This window comes from Hyperolius riggenbachi, chromosome 7, assembly GCF_040937935.1.
Source record: "Hyperolius riggenbachi isolate aHypRig1 chromosome 7, aHypRig1.pri, whole genome shotgun sequence".
NCBI lineage: Eukaryota > Metazoa > Chordata > Amphibia > Anura > Hyperoliidae > Hyperolius > Hyperolius riggenbachi.
This window is the reverse complement of record NC_090652.1, coordinates 315,013,054-315,035,586: the sequence shown is the minus strand read 5'-3', so window position 1 is coordinate 315,035,586 and position 22,533 is coordinate 315,013,054. Positions and strand designations below refer to the sequence as shown.

General features: G+C 45.6%; 1 protein-coding gene across 1 annotated transcript in view; it reads left to right on the top strand.

Annotated features, from left to right (window-relative positions):
• SEMA5B (semaphorin 5B) overlaps positions 1–22,533 on the top strand; it is a 469,753-nt gene that overhangs the window by 275,545 nt on the left and 171,675 nt on the right. Inside the window, exon 6 of the mRNA XM_068246215.1 lies at positions 605–667. Within this exon, the coding sequence (XP_068102316.1) occupies positions 605–667 (63 nt within the window). The remainder of the gene's footprint in view (positions 1–604; positions 668–22,533) is intronic.

The window sequence follows — 22,533 nt, the reverse complement described above, 5'->3', positions numbered from 1 at the left end:
ATTGGTGAACGGGAATATATGTTCCCTGAACTAATGAGATGGATTTTTACCATTAAAAATACTTTTATTTTCTCATTTCATAGTGAAAAATACACTCTGTAGCATTATTTCAGAATCCAATATCTTCACCATAAATTGTGACAGGAACATAATCTAAGTTTTGTGATAAGCAGTAAGAATCGCCCAAAAAAAATTGTGTTTTTTTATCTACAGTAGCACTTTTTATTTTTAAATTGGAATTGGTAAAACTGAGAAATAATGTGGTCTTCTATTTTTTTCCTTGTTTTCCCATTAAAATTCATAGAAAACAAAATTGTTTGAGGGAAAAATGGCATACAATGAAAGTCTAGTTTGTCTTGGAAAAAAAACAATATATATTTCATTTCTGTGTCATAAGTAGGGATAAAGTTATTTCTGATTAAATAAGGACATAGCTAAACTGTCAAAACTGCTCTGGTCCATAAGTGGGAAACAAGGTCTGGATGCAAAGTGGTTAATTTTATTATTATTTTTATGTTGTGTAGTTGTGTTGGAGTATGTAGCGGGGGTGAGGTGCAGTGTGGGTTCTGGGAGTATGACATTCACACTGTGTTTTGTCTTCCAGGCCTCGGAGTGGAGTCCGGATGAAGATGTGCGTCGCTCCTGTCAGAGTAAAGGCAAGACGGAGGTAAGATTGGTCGCTAACGAGATCAGTCTCTTGATTTCAAGGCCTGGGCAGTGAAGGTCTGAACACACGCTAGATAAAAGTCAGCGCGCGCAAACAAGCAATATTGGTCAAACGACAATTTGCATAAAAAAGAAACGAGTCGTTTAACCGACATTGTCTACACACACACCAATATTCCAAACGCTTTATCCTGCGCACGGAGGTGGAAAGGAACATTTCACACGACACGCATGCATGCTCTGGAACAATGTCGTTTGAACGCCGTGTACACAACCGTTGACTGTCTGTTATCTGACCAGTAGTCGTCTGGGTTGATCCAATACACGATATCAGTCGTTCATCGTTGCCGTTTAGCTACAATTTTTTACAATGTTGGTTGTCTGAAATGGCAAAATCTGTCTTTCGTTAGGACGTTTTAAACTACTTTTATCTGTTACTTTTATCTGTGTGTATTCAGGGCTTTGAGCTGGGCATACACTGCTTGATGTGGCCAAAGATTGATCCTTCTGATAGAATCCATCCACACAATTTCCATTGTCAATGGATTCTAGTGTGAAATCTATTAAAGGTGTATTGAGCCGCAGACACGGCCGATCATACGATTTCTTCCGTCCCGTACAATCGATAGACCAGATCAATTTTGGGCAAAAATCACTCTAGTGATCAATCTGGCCAGCATGTTGGGGCGTTGATGTGTAGCAGATATGATCAAATTGGCCAGATATTGATGATAGTGACTTTAAGATGCAGCATTGTAAATGTTCATGAAAACTGTCCCTTCCCCTTGTGATGCGTACCGTATATTCCGGCGTATAACGCTGGGTACACACGTTTTTCTGCTCGATTTTCCACCCGATCGTTTTTTCCACTTGATTCTGCGCTCAATTCTCTTATCTTCACTTCTATGAGAAATCAAAAGCAGAATCGATTGGAAGGAATATTGGACATGACGGGAATTATCTATTGGTTCCATCTATTGAGCAGAAAAATGTATCGTGTGTACCCAGCATAAGACGACTGGGCGTATAAGACGACCCCCCAACTTTTCCAGTTAAAATACAGAGTTTGGGTTATCCTCGCGGTTTAAGACTACCCCTCTTCCAACGCACACCAAATAAAATTTTAAAAACATCATATACTGGTGCTATGTATGAACAGATACTGGTGCTGTACTGTATGTGGTACCCAGTATATAACAGTATACAGGTGATTGACTAGTTGGATTGGTCAACTCTCCCTAAAGGCTCATACACACATCAGACCATAGTCTTTGGAAAATGAAAGATCACAGACCAATCTTACCACCCTTCATGTAGTATGAGAGCAGAGCAGGGACAAGGTCCTCCAGCACCCAAGGCTGAGACACCAAAGTGTGCCCTTCCATCCCTCCCACCCCAGCCGTCACACACTGATTGCTATTAGACTAAGAGGCGCCACAGGGCCCACAACCTCCCCAACACCTTAATATCTAGTCATCTGGCTTGCAGCCACTGCCATGTATCCCCTTTTCTTATTTCTTTCTGCTTCAAACACAATTAGGAATGACAGCTGAATGAATTCTGCGCCCCCTCCTACACTGCGCCCTGAGGCTGGAGCCTCTCCAGCCTATGCCTCGGCCCGGCCCTGTATGAGAGCCACACCTACACAGTCTATTCTATGGAGCTGAACTCCCCATCAGACAGATATCTTACCCCCTTCCATGTAGTATGAGAGCCACACCTACACAGTCTATTCTATGGAGCTGCACTCCCCATCAGACAGAAATCTTACCCCCTTCCATGTAGTATGAGAGCCACACCTACACAGTCTATTCTATGGAGCTGCACTCCCCATCAGACAGAAATCTTACCCCCTTCCATGTAGTATGAGAGCCACACCTACACAGTCTATTCTATGGAGCTGCACTCCTCATCAGACAGAAATCTTACCCCCTTCCATGTAGTATGAGAGCCACACCTACACAGTCTATTCTATGGAGCTGCACTCCCCATCAGACAGAAATCTTACCCCCTTCCATGTAGTATGAGAGCCATACCTACACAGTCTATTCTATGGAGCTGAACTCCCCATCAGACAGAAATCTTACCCCCTTCCATGTAGTATGAGAGCCACACCTACACAGTCTATTCTATGGAGCTGATCTCCCCATCAGACAGAAATCTTACCCCCTTCCGTGTAGTATGAGAGCCACACCTACACAGTCTATTCTATGGAGCTGCACTCCCCATCAGACAGAAATCTTACCCCCTTCCATGTAGTATGAGAGCCACACCTACACAGTCTATTCTATGGAGCTGCACTCCCCATCAGACAGATATCTTTGCAAGATGCTGCACACAAAGATGCTGTACACATGCAACAGATCAGTACCTGCAAAAGATCAGTACCTGCAAAATGCATTCATAGTCTATGATATCTGCAGATCCTCATACACACCTTGTTTAACAGACATTCATCTGCAGATCAGACAATCCTCTGCTGATCTGAAAATCCATCCTGGTGGATCTGATCTGCAGATGAATGTCTGTTAAACAAGGTGTGTATGATGATCTGCAGATCTCATAGACTATGAATGCATTTTGCAGGAATGGATCTTTTGCAGGAACGGATCTTTTGCAGGAACAGATCTTTTGCAGATACTGATCTGTTGCATGTGTACAGCATCTGTGTGTACAGCATCTGTGTGTGCAGCATCTGTGTGTGCAGCATCTTGCAAAGATTTCTGTCTGATGGGGAGTTCAGCTCCATAGAATATACTGTGTAGGTATGGCTCTCATACTACATGGAAGGGTGTAAGATTTCTGTCTGATGGGGAGTGCAGCTCCATAGAATAGACTGTGTAGGTATGGCTCTCATACTACATGGAAGGGGGTAAGATTCCTGTCTGATGGGGAGTGCAGCTCCATAGAATAGACTGTGTAGGTGTGGCTCTCATACTACATGGAAGGTGGTAAGATTTCTGTCTGATGGGGAGTGCAGCTCCATAGAATAGACTGTGTAGGTGTGGCTCTCATACTACATGGAAGGGGGTAAGATTTCTGTCTGATGGGGAGTGCAGCTCCATAGAATAGACTGTGTAGGTGTGGCTCTCATACTACATGGAAGGAGGTAAGATTTCTGTCTGATGGGGAGTGCAGCTCCATAGAATAGACTGTGTAGGTGTGGCTCTCATACTACATGGAAGGGGGTAAGATTTCTGCCTGATGGGGAGATCAGCTCCATAGAATAGACTGAGTAGAGTATGGCTCTCATACTACATGGAAGGGGGTAAGATTTCTGTCTGATGGGGAGTGCAGCTCCATAGAATAGACTGTGTAGGTGTGGCTCTCATACTACATGGAAGGGGGTAAGATTTCTATCTGATGGGGAGTGCAGCTCCATAGAATAGACTGTGTAGGTGTGGCTCTCATACTACATGGAAGGGGGGAAGATTTCTGTCTGATGGGGAGTTCAGCTCCATAGAAAAGACTGTGTAGAGTATGGCTCTCCTACTACATGGGAGGGGGTAAAATTGGTCTGTGATCTTTCATTTTCCAAAGACTATGGTCTGATGTGTGTATGCACCTTAAGAGGATTGGTCAGCTCTCCCTGTTTATCAGAGCGGTATGGAGGAATAGATCACGCTATGCCCATAAAACACGCCTCTTTTACCCTTCTGGCCCTGCCCTTGTATCCTATCTATCTCCTTCTCTGCCTCTCAGATCTCGCACATGTGCGCCTGCGCCGCTTCACTGCAGTCCTCAGCAGCGAGATCTGAGAGGCGGTAACAGGATAGGGCGTATCACCCGGCATCAATGACACCCGGTGTATAAGACGGCCCCTGACTTTTCAGAAGATTTTCAAGGGTTAAAAAGTAGTCTTATACGCCAGAATATACAGTACTTTTATAAAGGGCGCTGGGGTGCCTTACAGACACCCCACCCCCTCACCACGCACCCTTGCTGCCCTGATGCCTAACCTAGTGCCACACGAGCAGTCCCTCTACTGACGCCTAACCCTAACAGACACACACATTCACATTCAGTGATTTGCTACCCTCGATTTGTACATTAGGAAACGCTCACTATGAATATGATGAGAAAGTCGGCATGTCGTTGTAGTCAGAGCTGTATTTTCTCACATGTGCGTCTCCTCAGCCCGATGCGCGGGGGGCGGAGCTGCCTCTCTTCAGCGCACGCAGCAGCTGAGAGGTTAATTGGCGGTTTGGAAAGTTCCTATAAGTGACAATCTCAGGCTATTATCAGCGGCTCCGATGTGGGAAGTGACATTTCCAGCGAGGGAACTATAATTTCAGCTGAGGTGAACAGCGGCGTTTTTGCCTGGCGTATTGTTCCGCCGCGGACGCGTATCACGTTTTATTTTTTCCCTCTGAGCTGGGAACAGCGAGTTTCTGGACCGCAGCCATCCTGCGCTGTTTGGAGACTTAATTGCAGACAAGAGTAACCGTTGCATGAAAAACTCGCATAATCGTGTTTACCGCGGCGAGAGGTGCCGGGGCGTGCTAAAGCGGCACTCCGACAACGTGCCACCTCTGCCGCCACCCAGCAAGATATGAAGATAATCTGCCATTGTGGATGGACTTCTGAACAAGTAAAATAAAAGCTACAGATATAAAGCTCGATTACATCTGATGTCACATCTGCCTGGAAGCTCCAGCGATATCCACCGATGTTTACAAAGAGAATTATTATTTATATAGCGCCGACATCTTCCGCAGAGCTGTACAGAGTATATTGTCTTGTCTCAGCAAGCTCTTCTCGTATGCGGAGAATACAGCAGCAGAGCTACAGCCTTGGCTGTGAGAAGAATCAGTGTTCTCAGTGCTGCAGGATTATCAGCCAACAGTTGTTTGCAGCTAAAGGAACTGTAACCCTGAATTCAACTCATCCCAGTCAGTAGCTGATACCCACTTTCCCACCAGAAATCTTTACCTTTTCTCAAAAAATTGCAGCACTGGGTCCCCGGTTTAAACCCCAGCCAGGGCACTATCTGCACAGAGTTTGCATGTTCTTCCCGTGTCTGCGTGGGTTTCCTCCGGACACTCCGGTTTCCCCCCACATCCCAAAAAAACATTCAAATAAGTCAATTGGCTTCCCTCTAAATTGGCCGTAGACTATGAAACATACACTGTATGATAATACATGGACATATGACTATGGCAGGGATTAGATTGTGAGCTCCTCTGTGGGACAGTTATGTGACAAGACAATATATACTCTGTACAGCGCTGCGTGATATGTCAGCGCTATATAAATACTTAAATAAATAAACTGTCCCTCACAGGGGCTCTCAATCTAATCCCTACCATAGTCCTATGTCTATGTATGTATCATAGTGTAGAGCCAATTTAGGGGGAAGCCAATTAACTTATCTGTATGTTTTTTGAATGTGGGAGGAAACTGGGTTGCCCGGAGGAAACCCACACAGACACAGGGAGAACATACAAACTCTGTGCAGATGTTGGCCTGCCTGAGATTGGAACCAGGGACCCAGTGCTGCAAGGCGAGAGTGCTAACCACTATGCCACATGTGCTGTGGTTCAATGGGCATTTCAGCACAGTGTTTGTGGGTACTGCAGCCTCTGGTCACATGATTCTGCATTGTGGGGACTGCAGCCTCTGGTCACATGATTCTGCACTGTGGGGACTGCAGCCTCTGGTCACATGATTCTGCACTGTGAGGACTGCAGTTTCTGGTCACATGATTCTGCACTGTGGGGACCGCAGCCTCTGGTCACATGATTCTGCACTGTGGGACTGCAGCCTCTGGTCACATGATTCTGCACTGTGGGACTGCAGCCTCTGGTCACATGATTCTGCACTGTGAGGACCGCAGCCTCTGGTCACTTGATTCTGCACTGTGGGACTGCAGCCTCTGGTCACATGATTCTGCACTGTGGGACTGCAGCCTCTGGTCACTTGATTCTGCACTGTGGGACTGCAGCCTCTGGTCACTTGATTCTGCACTATGGGACTGCAGCGTCTGGTCACATGATTCTGCACTGTGGGACTGCAGCCTCTGGTCACATGATTCTGCACTGTGGGACTGCAGCCTCTGGTCACATGATTCTGCACTGTGGGACCGCAGCCTCTGGTCACATGATTCTGCACTGTGGGACTGCAGCCTCTGGTCACATGATTCTGCACTGTGGGACTGCAGCCTCTGGTCACATGATTCTGCACTGTAGGGACTGCAGCCTCTGGTCACATGATTCTGCACTGTGGGACCGCAGCCTCTGGTCACATGATTCTGCACTGTGGGACTGCAGCCTCTGGTCACATGATTCTGCACTGTGGGACTGCAGCCTCTGGTCACATGATTCTGCACTGTAGGGACTGCAGCCTCTGGTCACATGATTCTGCACTGTGGGACCGCAGCCTCTGGTCACATGATTCTGCACTGTGGGACTGCAGCCTCTGGTCACATGATTCTGCACTGTGGGACTGCAGCCTCTGGTCACATGATTCTGCACTGTAGGGACTGCAGCCTCTGGTCACATGATTCTGCACTGTGGGACCGCAGCCTCTGGTCACATGATTCTGCACTGTGGGACTGCAGCCTCTGGTCACTTGATTCTGCACTGTGGGACTGCAGATGGAGATGGGGAGCTCAGGACAGGCAGTTCTGGGTCCAGAGGGAGTTTTTGCGTTACAATTTAGGACAGAAAACTGGGACTCTTTACTTGGGCCTCATCACTGAGGAGCTCTGCCTGTATATAGATTGCTTGTGAAGGCTTCATAGTGTGCGCTGGTAAGTTTCTCCGATACACAACAGGGGTCTCTGAAACATCAAAACAAAGCCAGAACAGACGCTAAAAAAATGTCAATATCGATTAGCATTCCGTTGTGGAGCTCTGGCATAATGGAGTGAGATTGCGGGAGCCCTGCAGCACCACCCTGTGCCGTGCGCCGGTACTGCACCATGTTTTGCACTCCTAGGTGACTGTTATAATACCCTGCTTCAGGCCTCGGTTTCCCTATACAATGCAGGTGGTCGCGCCTTTGTACTTTGCACATGGCACCGGCGTTTCTTTCCCCAACGACTCTGTGCAGAGTACCGCGGCTGCTTGACTTCCTGTTCGCGCCCGTCGTGTGACGTCGCGCATACCCGCCGGCCGGAGAATGGATTGTGGAACGCTCATCGTGAGGAGGGATGATCCATCTTCCTCATCGCTGCTGTCAATATTCAGCTTAATCTCTTCCATAGTCAGGTGTCCATTGTAGTCTAGGGCCAAATTTAAAGGGGAAACCAATTAACTTATCTTTATGTTCGTTGGAGGAAACCAGAGTGCTCGGCGGAAACCCACACAGACGCAGGGAGAACATACAAACTCCTTGCAGATAGCTCCCTGGCTGGGATTCGTCCCGGGGATCCAGCGCTGCAAGGCAAGAGATCTAACCACTACACCACCCAATCACATTTTCTATTAGATCATTGAAATCAAAAGAAAACGTTGTATTTAATCGATTCACAACAAATAAAGAAACTTGCGGTTGTATTTAAATCGGTTGCTGTCGTATCTTGGAAAATAATTTCTTTAAAGGTGGCCATTAACAGTACAAGCTCCCGAACGATTGACCATATAGTTGATTGGATCAGGAATTGTAATGGTGCCAATTAACAACAAACGATTGTTCCGTCGTTGATCCAAATTTCTAATAGTCTGATCGGATTGCTTATCATTTTCTCCTCCATTGGTAGGCCAAAAACAACGTTTCAAAACAATTACAATGATCGAATTGATCGATCTTCGAGAGATTGTACCATTAATGTGCACCTTTAGGAAACCATTGATCGTTCCGGGTCGATCGTGCTCACCAGCTTCTCTGTTTTCATACCAAACGATCTGAGTTATCTGATTGGAAATACAATCATTGTACCGATAGGCAGGTTTTGGTGCAGACATCCGTTCGGTGTGACTATTTTCCGGACAGGCTGATGTGGGCGGGACTCCCCATGCTGCAGAAGCTGATCCTATTGGTTGGTCAGAGTTTTGTACGATTTGGGCTTTGGATCACAGAGCTGCTCTCGCCGCATCATGTGACAGCGCTATGCAGACGCCATGCCTCTCATCTCAGGAAATCGTGTGATTGGATGACGGTGCAGCGGTAATTAATTGCTCTGCCTCACCGGTGTTTCGGCGTCAGCGGAGCGGTTAATTGCACAGCTCTCCGGAATGTGCCGCGGTTTATGAATATGTTATATAGAGTGAGGTGCGCCCGGCGTTGTGCCGTGACGGCGGCCGGGAAGGAGGATTATCCGGCCTGAATAATAAGCTGTGTGTATCGGGAACAGATGTCCGGTGCTGATCCTGACTCTGCCGGTCCTCGGGCACAGTTAGGATCAGCACGATATAAATGTTGTCTTGTCATGATACATCATTGCTCTCCTGGGGACAGCTCAGAACTACTCCCCCCACACAGTATAAGGGAGCTAACGAAATCTACTCATATCCACCATGCACACACCAAGCATAAGCTGTATGCGACCTGGCAGTGGTCACAGACTGGGGAGGAGGGAGTGCACTGCATTAAACCCTGGCCACCGGGGTCAGTGACAAGGAAAAAATCACACATATATCCAGGTACATTGCCTCAAGTTAGGACATTTAAAGGGGCACTACAGCGAAAAACTGTAAAATTTAAAATATGTGCAAACATATACAAATAAGTACATTTTTCCAATAGTAAAATGAGCCATGAATTTCTTTTCTCCTATGTTGCTGTCACTTACAGTAGGTAGTAGAAATCTGACAGAAGTGACAGGTTTTGGACTAATCCATCTCTTCATGGGGGATTCTCAGGGATATATTCATAGGAGAAGGGAAGGCAGTAGCATAGCTCTGGGCCCTGTAGTGTTACACATAGGAGAAGGGAATGCAGTAGCATAGCTCTGGGCCCTGTAGTGTTACACATAGGAGAAGGGAATGCAGTAGCATAGCTCTGGGCCCTGTAGTGTTACACATAGGAGAAGGGAATGCAGTAGCATAGCTCTGGGCCCTGTAGTGTTAGGCATAGGAGAAGGAAATGCAGTAGCATAGCTCTGGGCCCTGTAGTGTTACACATAGGAGAAGGGAATGCAGTAGCATAGCTCTGGGCCCTGTAGTGTTAGGCATAGGAGAAGGAAATGCAGTAGCATAGCTCTGGGCCCTGTGGTGTTAGACATAGGAGAAGGGAAGGCAGTAGCATAGCTCTGGGCCCTGTAGTGTTAGGCATAGGAGAAGTGAAGGCAGTAGCATAGCTCTGGGCCCTGTAGTGTTACACATAGGAGAAGGGAATGCAGTAGCATAGCTCTGGGCCCTGTAGTGTTAGGCATAGGAGAAGGGAATGCAGTAGCATAGCTCTGGGCCCTGTAGTGTTAGGCATAGGAGAAGGAAAGGCAGTAGCATAGCTCTGGGCCCTGTGGTGTTAGACATAGGAGAAGGGAAGGCAGTAGCATAGCTCTGGGCCCTGTAGTGTTAGGCATAGGAGAAGGGAAGGCAGTAACATAGCTCTGGGCCCTGTAGTGTTAGGTATAGGAGGAGGGCATGCAGTAGCATAGCTCTGGGCCCTGTAGTGTTAGGCATAGGAGAAGGGAAGGCAGTAGCATAGCTCTGGGCCCTGTAGTGTTAGGTATAGGAGGAGGGCATGCAGTAGCATAGCTCTGGGCCCTGTAGTGTTAGGTATAGGAGGAGGGCATGCAGTAGCATAGCTCTGGGCCCTGTAGTGTTAGGCATAGGAGAAGGGAAGGCAGTAGCATAGCTCTGGGCCCTGTAGTGTTACACATAGGAGAAGGGAATGCAGTAGCATAGCTCTGGGCCCTGTGGTGTTAGGCATAGGAGGAGGGCATGCAATAGCATAGCTCTGGGCCCTGTAGTGTTAGACATAGGAGAAGGGAAGGCAGTAGCATAGCTCTGGGCCCTGTAGTGTTACACATAGGAGGAGGGAATGCAGTAGCATAGCTCTGGGCCCTGTAGTGTTACACATAGGAGCAGGGCATGCAGTAGCATAGCTCTGGGCCCTGTAGTGTTACACATAGGAGAAGGGAAGGCAGTAGCATAGCTCTGGGCCATGTAGTGTTAGGCATAGGAGGAGGGCATGCAGTAGCATAGCTCTGGGCCCTGTAGTGTTAGGCATAGGAGAAGGGAAGGCAGTAGCATAGCTCTGGGCCCTGTAGTGTTAATCATCGCTGGGTGGTATAATATTCTCACACAAAAGAATGTGTTTGGTCAGAGGGGCCCCCGGGTGCTGCAGGTAGAGCCGTGTCAGGTGCAGACGATCACATGGCTGCGCGGTTACAGCCAGCTACGGCTCGGTGAGGATTTGGCTCTCTGCCCACCTGCCTGTCATCCGCAGAGCAGGTCATGTGACCGAGGAGTGCTGATCCAGCCACTCTCGCAGCTCTCCCAGCAGCCATAACTCACATTTAAAGAGAACCTATACTGAGTAAAAATATTTAAAATAAACACATGAGGTAACTTCAAATGAACATTACAGAGTTACCTTGCCATCAGTTCCTCTCAGAAGCTCGCCATTTTCTTCTGACAATAATCCCTTCCAGTTCTGACAATATTTTGTCAGATCTGAAATATATCAGTTGCTGTCAGTAAAATATCAGTTGCTGACAGTTATAGCTGAGAGGAAAACTGATGTACCAGGTAATGTCCATGTTTCCCTATGGCTCAAGTGGGCGATGTTACAATTTAACTGTGTGCTGACCAGAAAGCTGTTATGGGTAATGGCTATTTTCAAAATGGAGGACAGAGAATTCCCTTGATCACAGTGAACAAACAGGACGCGGGACAGGAGAAAGACACTGAGGAGTAGACTACATGGAAGGTAAGTATGACTTGTGTATGCTTATTTTGTCTTTTAATTTTCAGTTCAGGTTTTCTTTAAAGGGACACTCACTGTTTGCTGCGATTGTCATTATGTAGCGTTGTGTTAGTAACATAAGCTTTTTCCATCATTCTGCAGCAAGCTAGGATTTTCCTAAAGTGATCTCACAGCACTGGACAGAAGGAAAACACAGAGGAATGCACCCTGTATGTATTTAGAGAGTTTAGCCTGTCCAATCCCCCTCATCTGTGACTAATTTTTTTTTTCTTTGTAATTTTATCTCTCAGCTGCATCAGCTCTTGAATCTCCTCTGCCACTGCAGAGCTGCTAATTTGTAAACAGAGGTTGTTAACCCTTTGTCTGCTTCTGTGAAAGCAGGGAGTAGAGACGCTGCAGATTTATTGCAGGATTTGTATCGGCTCGGGAGGGGGAAGCCTCCTCGGGGTCCCAATGAGGCTTCCCCCTCCCCTGTAGCTGCAGGTAATCCAGCGCTGGCTCCCCTGTAGCTGCAGGTAAGGGTTATTTTAATTACAGATTCTCTTTATAGGTTATTATGCTGTTGCTTATCTTTTAGAGCAAAGCGAGGAAGTTCTGAATTCAGATTCGCTTTAAAGGACACCCGAGGTGCAAATAAACGGAGAACATTTTTGTATCCATTCTACTACTTTTTTTTTTCTTTTTTAGAATAACACATTTTCATTTTCTTTTTAAAAGCTAAAAAGTAGTTTTAACCCTTAGGCTGCCTCAGACATCTACAGTCAGGTCTGTAAATATTTGGACAGAGACGGCTTTATTCTAATTTTGGTTCTGTACATTTGCACAATGAATGTTAAATGAAACCACTCGGATGCAGTTGCAGTGCAGACTTTCAGATTTAATCCAGTGGGGGGAACAAAACGATTGCATAAAAATGTGAGGCAACTAAAGCATTTTTTAACACAATCCCTTCATTTCAGGGGTGCAAAAGTAATTAGGCAATTGGCTCAAAGGCTATGTCATTGTTATGTAATGACAGATCAGTGGACTTACCCACACCAGGCAAGTCCGTTCTTATGTTGTCATAAATGAAGCAGATGCAAGGCCAGGAGTAGATTTGGGTTGTGGTGCTTGCGTGTGGAAGATTGCTTCCACTTGCATGCATGTGGCTTGCTACGCTCTCCCAATGTCTGGCCTTGTCCAGTGATAAGCAGCGTGCTGTCACTCCCATCTGACATACACTGTAACTGTATATGCCTGGAATTAGAAAGCAGAAGCCTTTGGCCCCAGAACCCCTCCAATAGTAGCATCTCCAGAGAAGATTATTTCAAGAGGAACTGTAACCCAAAGTTTAAACTTCATCCCAATCAGTAGCTGATGCCCCCTTTCCCATGAGAATTCTTTACCTTTTCTCTATTACATCATCAGGGGGCTCTGTATGGCTGATATTGTGGTTAAACCCCTCCCACAGTGTGATGTCATGACCTTGGTCCTGGCAGTCTCCTGTCTGTGAACCTCGTTGCATTGTGGGAAATACCGAATTGCCAAGCAAGCAGATTCTCCTTCTGTACGTAGAACTCTCAGTAACGAACATTCCGTACAGATCAACTGGCAGGACTATAAATTAATATTGTAAAAATTAAGCAGTTTTATTTGTTATATTCACTACAGTTCCTCTTTTATAGTGGCCCTATAGGAATATGTTTCTTTTGTCAAATGGGAAATCTTTGGTCCATTCTTGGGAGTCTTCAAGAATAGAATATCCCCACCACATCGTCTTACTTTCTACACTAGGGATCCCTGGGATCTCTTTGCCTTCTACATATTCTAAACTAAATGAAGACTCTATCAGGCAGTTGGAGGCGGAGGTGGGGGGGGGGGGGGGGGGAAGAGAGCTGGGACTGCAGGTGTGCAGAGCTGGGATCTCAGGAATGAATAGATCCCACCACTCGAGATAACAGATGTGATCGTGGATCGTGCACATTGATGTCAACCAAAAATAACATTTCAGCTTTGCAGCAGGTTGTCATCCAACATGCACAGTGTAAAATATGAGTAGCAAATAGTTATGCTGCCCCCTAGTGCTGAGCTGACCATGGAAAATAACCTCCCACACAGAGGAGTTCTCTTCCGCACGTCGTCACTTGCTTTCCATATCGGGAGACTTTCGCGGCGGCGTCACACCTGGCTATTTATTCCGTGTTGTGCGTATTAGTCACTCGGCAGAATAAATTTAGCGGTTAAACGATGGAACACCACGGGCCTATTTTCATTTACTAATAATGATAGCTTCCTCCAGCTTTTCATCGCCGGTGCGCACTTCTCCTCCCCTCCCCCATACTTAGTCATTTTATCCTCTTCCCCGAACGTGTGCAGAAACCCGAAAGCAAACGAGAACGCTGGAAGAAATTAGAGGCGAATGTAAGAGCCGCGTAATAACACTCCTCGAATTGACAATAAAATTATGGGGAACGAGACAAAACAGCGTTGGAGGCTTTTTTTTATGGGACAACAAGGCACGTGTTTAATCCAGGTCAGAGAAGTCGGCAGTTGCGAATCGTTACTGAGTAAGGAAAAATCAATGTAAATAGCCGGTTGTCTAGATGGAGGCGATGTATTAAGCTTTGAAAGAAACAGATGGGTAACACGATGGACTTGTTAATGCATACAAACATACATGTGATGTGAGGGATCAGCTGGGGGCGGTTGGAAGAGAGCGTAAACGGGCAGGATGTGAAGGTTTTTGGTGCGATGAGTCAAAAAGAACCAAAATAACAATAATAATTATAATTCAAGAAATGCTGTCCTCTTACAAGAGGAGATATGCTCTCTAGGGTCATAGCGTTCCTTATTCCACTCTCTAGGGCCACAGTTTTGCAGTCTAGGTCTAAGGCTTTCCATATCCCTCTCTCTGGGGTCAGTTTTTCACAACCCTCTCTCTAGGACCTTGGTGTTCCACAACCCTCTCTCTAGGACCTTGGTGTTCCACAAGCCTCTCTCTAGGACCTTGGTGTTCCACAATCCTCTCTCTAGGACCTTGGTGTTCCACAACCCTCTCTCTAGGACCTTGGTGTTCCACAATCCTTTCTCTAGGACCTTGGTGTTCCACAACCCTCTTTTTAGGACAGGGGTCTCAAACTCGCGGCCCGCGGGCCATTTGCGGCCCTCGATACAATATTTTGTGGCCCGCGCTGGCAACAGCTTCCTTATAGTTCGCTTCAGTGCTCCCAAGTAATCCGCCGCATCCCCGCCACTAAACGAGGGCTGCAGAGCCCCCAAATCGCCCTCTCTGTGAAGGGAGAGTGAGAGGGGCGGGCAGAGGCGGCGATGCGCCGCGATTGACGTCAGGAGGGGCAGAGCTGAAGCTGAAAGCCCTACCTCTTCCAGGAAATGCCGGCAGATTGTCCCCCGGGCGATTTGGGGGCTCTGCAGCCCTCGTTTTGCGGCGGGGACACGGCAGATTACTTGTAATGGGAGCACTGAAGCGAACCATAAGGTAAAATAGGCAAAATGATTCGCTTTAGTGTGAATTTGATGTTGAAATAAAAATCAATGCAAGGGGGGGGGGGGGGGGAGTTAGCCGTCAGCTGCTGATTGATTGATTCCCCCAGGTAAATTGAGTTTGAGACCCCTGCTCTAGGACCTTGGTGTTCCACAACCCTCTCTTTAGGACCTTGGTGTTCCACAACCCTTTCTCTAGGGCCATAGCTTTCCATATTGCACTCTCTAGGTCCACGGTTTTCCATAACCCTTTCTCTATTGCCATTGTTTTCCACCTTTTCTCTAGGGCAGGCATGGGCAAACTTGGCCCTCCAGCTGTTAAGGAACTACAAGTCCCACAATGCATTGCAGGAGTCTTACAGCCACAGTCATGACTCATAAAGGCAAATGCATTGTGGGATTTGTAGTTCCTTAACTGGAGGGCCAAGTTTGCCCATGCCTGATCTAGAAAGATCATGGTTTCATTTACCTCACTGTTAAAGTCAATGTTTTCCATAACCCATTTTCTACAACCATGATGAGTCGTTGCGCCCCCCCATTCTTTTATTGCCCTCCCTATAGGCCTGTAGTTTTTTTTACACCCAGTGTCCCAGGCCTATTGTTTGCCAGAACTTTAAAGTCATGGCTTTCCAAACATAACTCTTTAGGTCTATGATTTGTATTGCTCCTTTTATAGGGTCATCATGGAGTACCATACTACACTCTCCAGGGCCATGGTTTTCCATTTCCCAACTCCTGTACCATACTACACTCTCCAGGGCCATGGTTTTCCATTTCCCAACTCCTGTACCATACTACACTCTCCAGGGCCATGGTTTTCCATTTCCCAACTCCTGTACCATACTACACTCTCCAGGGCCATGGTTTTCCATTTCCCAACTCCTGTACCATACTACACTCTCCAGGGCCATGGTTTTCCATTTCCCAACTCCTGTACCATACTACACTCTCCAGGGCCATGGTTTTCCATTTCCCAACTCCTGTACCATACTACACTCTCCAGGGCCATGGTTTTCCATTTCCCAACTCCTGTACCATACTACACTCTCCAGGGCCATGGTTTTCCATTTCCCAACTCCTGTACCATACTACACTCTCCAGGGCCATGGTTTTCCATTTCCCAACTCCTGTACCATACTACACTCTCCAGGGCCATGGTTTTCCATTTCCCAACTCCTGTACCATACTACACTCTCCAGGGCCATGGTTTTCCATTTCCCAACTCCAAAGGCCTCAATCTGCTACAAAATCTCTAGAACCAGGATTGTCCAACTATTATTATTTAGTCATTTCACCATGCTGACAATACCGGCAGTCAGAGGGTATTTTGGTATGTGGGCGGCCAGGATCACTGGGTGAATGAGCTAAGCTGCTAAATTGTGTCTATGGGTGGTTTTTGAATTAAAGTGGTGAGAGGGATATGGAGGCTGCCATATTTATTTCATTTTAAATAGCAGTTGCCTGGCAGCCCTGCTGATCCTCTGCCTCTAATACTTTTAGCCGTAGACCCGGAACAAGCATGCAGCAGATCAGGTGTTTCTGTCATTATTGTCAGATGTGACCAGATTAGCTGCATGCTTGTTTCTGGTGTGATTCAGACACAACTGCAGCCAAACAGACCAGCAGGACAGCCAGGCAACTGGTATTGTTTAAAAGGAATAAATGTCTATTTCCGTATCACTCTCACCTCGGGTTCACTTTAAAAACCTTTTGGATTTCCAGGCAAGTGCGGATGAATGTCTCCTCATAGCTGTCAGAAGTAAGAGAGAAATGTCCGCGTAGAACATGGGAGATACTCTGGTCAGATCAGGACATGAATAGAATATGCTTGTCTATGAGTGATGGATGTGCCGGGCGCTGAGCCGGTGGATAGGTGAGACGGTGTAACCGGATCGGAGATGTGTCTGGATGAAGAATGCCATCGCGGTGAGAGATTAAGCGTTGTCATTATTCTATGCGATTCTTCCATAATGCATGGAGTCAGCAGGAATCAGCGCAGTTTCCTCTCCAGCCAGTGTGACCGTCTCCCCCTCCTCCGCCGCGCGGCTGGTGTCACTTGTCAGCGTCACACATGCTACAGATCTGTCCTGTGCAGGGTCACTGCTTCTCTGATTGCCATGCTTGTCACTGGTTCCGCTCCAAGACCCCCTCTGGGATTGTGATCTCTCTGCTTATAGCAGTGTGCCCCTGTGCATTGTGGGTGAATCCGGCCTGTCCTGTATCCTGCACCATATATACAGGATCTTCTCAAAAAATTAGCATGTTGTGATAAAGTTCATTAGTTTCTGTAATGTACTGATAAACATTAGACTTTCATATATTTTAGATTCAAATACACACAACTGAAGTAGTTCAAGCCTTTTATTGTTTTAATATTGATGATTTTGGCATACGGCTCATGAAAACCCCAAATTTCCTATCTCAAAAAATTAGCATATTTCATCCGACCAATAAAAGAAAAGTGTTTTTAAAACAAAAAAAGTCAACCTTCAAATAATTATGTTCAGTTATGCACTCAATACTTGGTCGGGAATCCTTTTGCAGAAATGACTGTTTCAATGCGGCGTGGCATGGAGGCAATCAGCCTGTGGCACTGCTTAGGTGTTATGGAGGCCCAGGATGCTTCGATAGCGGCCTTAAGCTCATCCAGAGTGTTGGGTCTTGCATCTCTCAACTTTCTCTTCACAATATCCCACAGATTCTCTATGGGGTTCAGGTCAGGAGAGTTGGCAGGCCAATTGAGCACAGTAATACCATGGTCAGTAAACCATTTACCAGTGGTTTTGGCACTGTGAGCAGGTGCCAGGTCGTGCTGGAAAATGAAATCATCTCCATAAAGCTTTTCAGCAGATGGAAGCATGAAGTGCTCCAAAATAGATAGCTAGCTGCATTGACCCTGCCCTTGATAAAACACAGTGGACCAACACCAGCAGCTGACATGGCACCCCAGACCATCACTGACTGTGGGTACTTGACACGACTTCAGGCATTTTGGCATTTCCCTCTCCCCAGTCTTCCTCCAGACCCTGGCACCTTGATTTCTGAATGACATGTAAAAGTTGCTTTCATCCGAAAAAAGTACTTTGGACCACTGAGCAACAGTCCAGTGCTGCTTCTCTGTAGCCCAGGTCAGGCACTTCTGCCGCTGTGTCTGGTTCAAAAGTGGGTTCATGCTTCCATCTGCTGAAAAGCTTTATGGAGATGAAGATTTCATTTTTCAGCACGACCTGGCACCTGCTCACAGTGCCAAAACCACTGGTAAATGGTTTACTGACCATGGTATTACTGTGCTCAATTGGCCTGCCAACTCTCCTGACCTGATCCCCATAGATAATCTGTGGGATAGTGGGATATTGTGAAGAGAAAGTTGAGAGACCCAACACTCTGGATGAGCTTAAGGACACTATTGAAGCATCCTGGGCCTCCATAACACCTGAGCAATGCCACAGGCTGATTGCCTCCATGCCACGCCGCATTGAAGCAGTCATTTCTGCAAAAGGATTCCCGACCAAGTATTGAGTGCATAACTGAACATAATTATTTGAAGGTTGACTTTTTTTTGTTTTAAAAACGCTTTTCTTTTATTGGTCGGATGAAATATGCTAATTTTTTGAGATAGGAATTTTGGGTTTTCATGAGCTGTATGCCAAAATCATCAATATTAAAACAATAAAAGGCTTGAACTACTTCATTTGTGTGTATTTGAATCTAAAATATATGAAAGTCTAATGTTTATCAGTACATTACAGAAAATAATGAACTTTATCACAATATGCTAATTTTTTGAGAAGATCCTGTGTATGTATATATATATATATATATATATATATATATATATATATATATATATATATATATATATATATATATATATTTATCTCCCACTCCTGTATAACCCTGCACCATCGTGTTTCTTCTGTACAATGTAAAGGTGGCCACACACCATACAATGTTTTAAATATCCGTTCAATTTAAGAATTGCAATACATTTTTTTGACTGATTGTAACATTTCAAAAATATGACCAATGTACCACACACCTGTGTTAAATCTTTCCCCAATTATGTTAAAATGATTGGAAACTCTGGGAAAATTGCTAGGGTGTGTATATTAATAATTTGACAATCTAACACACACCATACAATCTTTAGAAGAATTGAAGAAAAATGTCCAGCATTCCGGATCGATAAAAATCGAAAAAAACGGGAAATGCGATCAGATTTTTCAGTCGAATGAAAAAAAAGCTTTCGATTTTTTTCTGGAGATCCGATTATATTCATTGAATTGCCATAAAATCGGATCATTTTATTGTATCGTGTGTTGCCACCTTTAGATTTCTAAAATATAACGTCCAGTGCTGTCCATAATTATTTATACTTTCATTCAAACAGCAAGTAATTTTGTGACGAGAAATGACATATGTGTCTCCCAAAAGATAATAAGAGGATGTACAAGAGGCATTATTGTGGGGAAAAAACATTTCTTAGCTTTTATTTACATTTGAGCAAAAAGTGTCCAGTCCAAAATTATTCATGCCCTTCACAATAATCAATAAAAAAGCCTTTATTGGCTATTACAGCAATCAAGCGCTTCCTATAATTGCAGACCAGCTTTTTGCATGTCCCCACAGGTATTTTTGCCCATTCATCTTTAGCAATGAGCTCCAAATCTTTCAGGTTGGAGGGTCTTCTTGCCTTCACCCTGATCTTTAGCTCCTTCCACAGATTCTCAATTGGATTCAAGTCAAGACTCTGGCTGGGCCACTCCAAAATGGTAGTGTTGTTGTCTGCTAACCATTTCTTCACCACTTTTACTGTGTGTTTTGGGTCATTGTCATGCTGAAATGTCCACCGGTGCCCAAGGCCAAGTTTTTCTGCAGACCTTCTTTGTCCAGATGAGCATTTGCAAAGGCCAAGCCAGCTTTTGTGTGCCTTATCTGGAGAAGTGTTGTCCTCCTTGGTCTGCATCCATGGATCCCAGCAGTGTGCAGTGTCCTTCGATTGTCTGCCTTGAGACATTGCCACCAGCAGAGCCCAGATTCACCAGGATGGCCTTGGTGGTGATCCTTGGATTCTTTATCACCTCTCTCACTATCCTCCTGGCCAGCACCAGAGTCACTTTTGGCTTCCGACCACTTCCTTTGAGATTTTCCACAGTACGGAACATCTTGTATTTTTTAATAATACTTTGCACTGTAGCCACTGGAACTGGAAAACATTTAGAAATGGCCTTGTAGCCCTCTCCTGACTTGTGAGCAGCCACAATGCGCAGCCGCAGGTCCTCACTGAGCTCCTTTGTCTTAGCCATGACTGTCCCCAAACCAACTGCAGAGAGAAGCTGTTTTTCACTTGATTAAAACAGCTGTTCCCAATTAATCAGGGTGTATTAGGATGCTTTAGAACAGCTTGGACTATTTGGAATGATATAGAACTTTGGATTTTCCCACAGACTGTGACAGTTTGTGAAGGGTATGGATAAATTTTGGACTGGACACTTTTTGCTCAAATGTAAATAAATGTAAATAAAAGCTGAGAAATGTTTTTTTTCCCACAATAATGCCTCTTGTACATCATCTTATTATGGTTTGTCATCTCCCGTCAAATTACTTGCTGGTTAAATAAAAGTAAGTTTAAAGAGGAGCTGTTAGGTATAAGGTCTCAGAGAAAATAAACACATATATCAGTAGCTAAAGATTGGCTGTACTTACATTACATATGCATTTCACTGTCCACGTTTGGATTTCACAGAATTTGTATATAGTATATGCAGAGATAGATGCTCCTGACAGCTCATGGCAGGCTCCATGTTTTTCTGTCAAATGTGTCGTCATGTCCTGCCTGCTTCCTGATCACAGAAAAGCTGGTACTAAATAACACAGTGTGCAGTGAATATTAATGAGCCATGTGGCTAGGAACAATAGCTGACTCCTGCAGTGTACTCGGCCCGGAGATTTATCAGTGCTACGCGCTGGACTGATTACAAGCTGCTGTAACGTCTCATTAGCAGCCGAGGGGAGGGCCCCAGAATGCTTTGCAGTATAGTATGTGGCTTGCGTCCTCTTAGGTCTAACAGCTTTTCTGATAAGCACACATCAAAGGTAACTGAGATTTTTATCTTCACTAATGGCTTTTTGGCTTCCTTCTAAACTGTTTAACACAGGAGAATAGAGTTTTAAATTAGCTTCTGCAGCCTGACAGTTACTCTTTAAGTCCAAATTTGCCAGGGGTTTGAATAATTATGGCAGCACTGTATATCTGGTGAGCGGTGATGTCACCCCCTGTAATGTATACACTGAGTGGCCAATAAAACCCCCTCTAATATGGAGTTGGTCCACCTTTAGCTCTGATCACTGCCGATATTCCTCCTGGCATGGACTCCACATGATGCTGATACCATTGCTGATGAATGTTGGCCCATGCTGACATAATGGCAGCTGAGTTGGGTCAGATTGGATGGAGGCGTTTCCCAGCTTTGAAGCGATCTTTCGACTTTGTCCCACAAATGCTCAATAGGATCGAGGTCAGGGAATCCGGGATCTGAGCTGGCCTTAGAAGCAGGGCTGTGGAGTCGGAGTTGGAGTCGGAGTCAAGAAGTCGGGGCAATTTTGGGCATCCGGAGTCGAGTTGGAGTCGGAGTCGTGGTTTCATAAACTGAGGAGTCCGAGTCAGGAGTCGGAGTCGGGTGATTTTTGTACAAAATCCACAGCCCTGTTAAATATTAGACTAAGGAGTCGAGGAGTCGGAGTTGGGGCCATTTTGGTTACCCGGAGTCGGAGTTGGAGTCGTGGTTTCATAAACTGAGGAGTCGGAGTTGTAGTTGGAAGATTTTTGTACCGACTCCACAGCCCTGCTTAGAAGCAGGTTAAACCCTGATTGATGTTCCTCAAACCAATTTAAGACCAATCGAGCACGGTGGCAAGGGCTCACAACCAGCATCTTTTCCTATTTTTCTGTGATACCAAAGGCACTCTTGATGGTCTCCTGCTGCTAAAGCCCATCCTTTACAACGTCCGTCTTGTTGTGTGTTGGGATATGCTTTATGATGCACCTGCATTGAATTCAGCTGTAATTTGTCGTGTTGTTGCCCTTCTGTTGCTGTGGACTATGTGTGCTACCCACTTTTTACCTTTCCCATTCACCTGCCTTTTTCAACCAAAATAGTTCTTATCGCTTCAACTTTTTTTTCTCAACTGCCCCTCTCTAAACCTCCGAGATACAGCTGGGTAGGGAAATCCTAAAAGAGTTGTCGTTTCAGAGATGCACCAGCGCAAACTGCACCGACCATCATCCCTCGTTCAAAGTCACTCAAGTCTTTCATCTTACCTATTTTGTCATGAACTTCCCTGATAACTACGTCGTCCGAAGCTTGAGAGTTTATTTATTTATTTATTGTATTTATAAAGCGCCAACATATTACGCAGCGCTGAACATTAATTTAGGTTACAGACAATATTTAGGGGTGACATACAGCAATATGACAATACAGGAATACAAGAAAACCAGATCTCACGGCACAGTATGAATGCCAGGTAATGCTTAGTCACTGGAGGGGAGCATGGAGATCACACAGCACA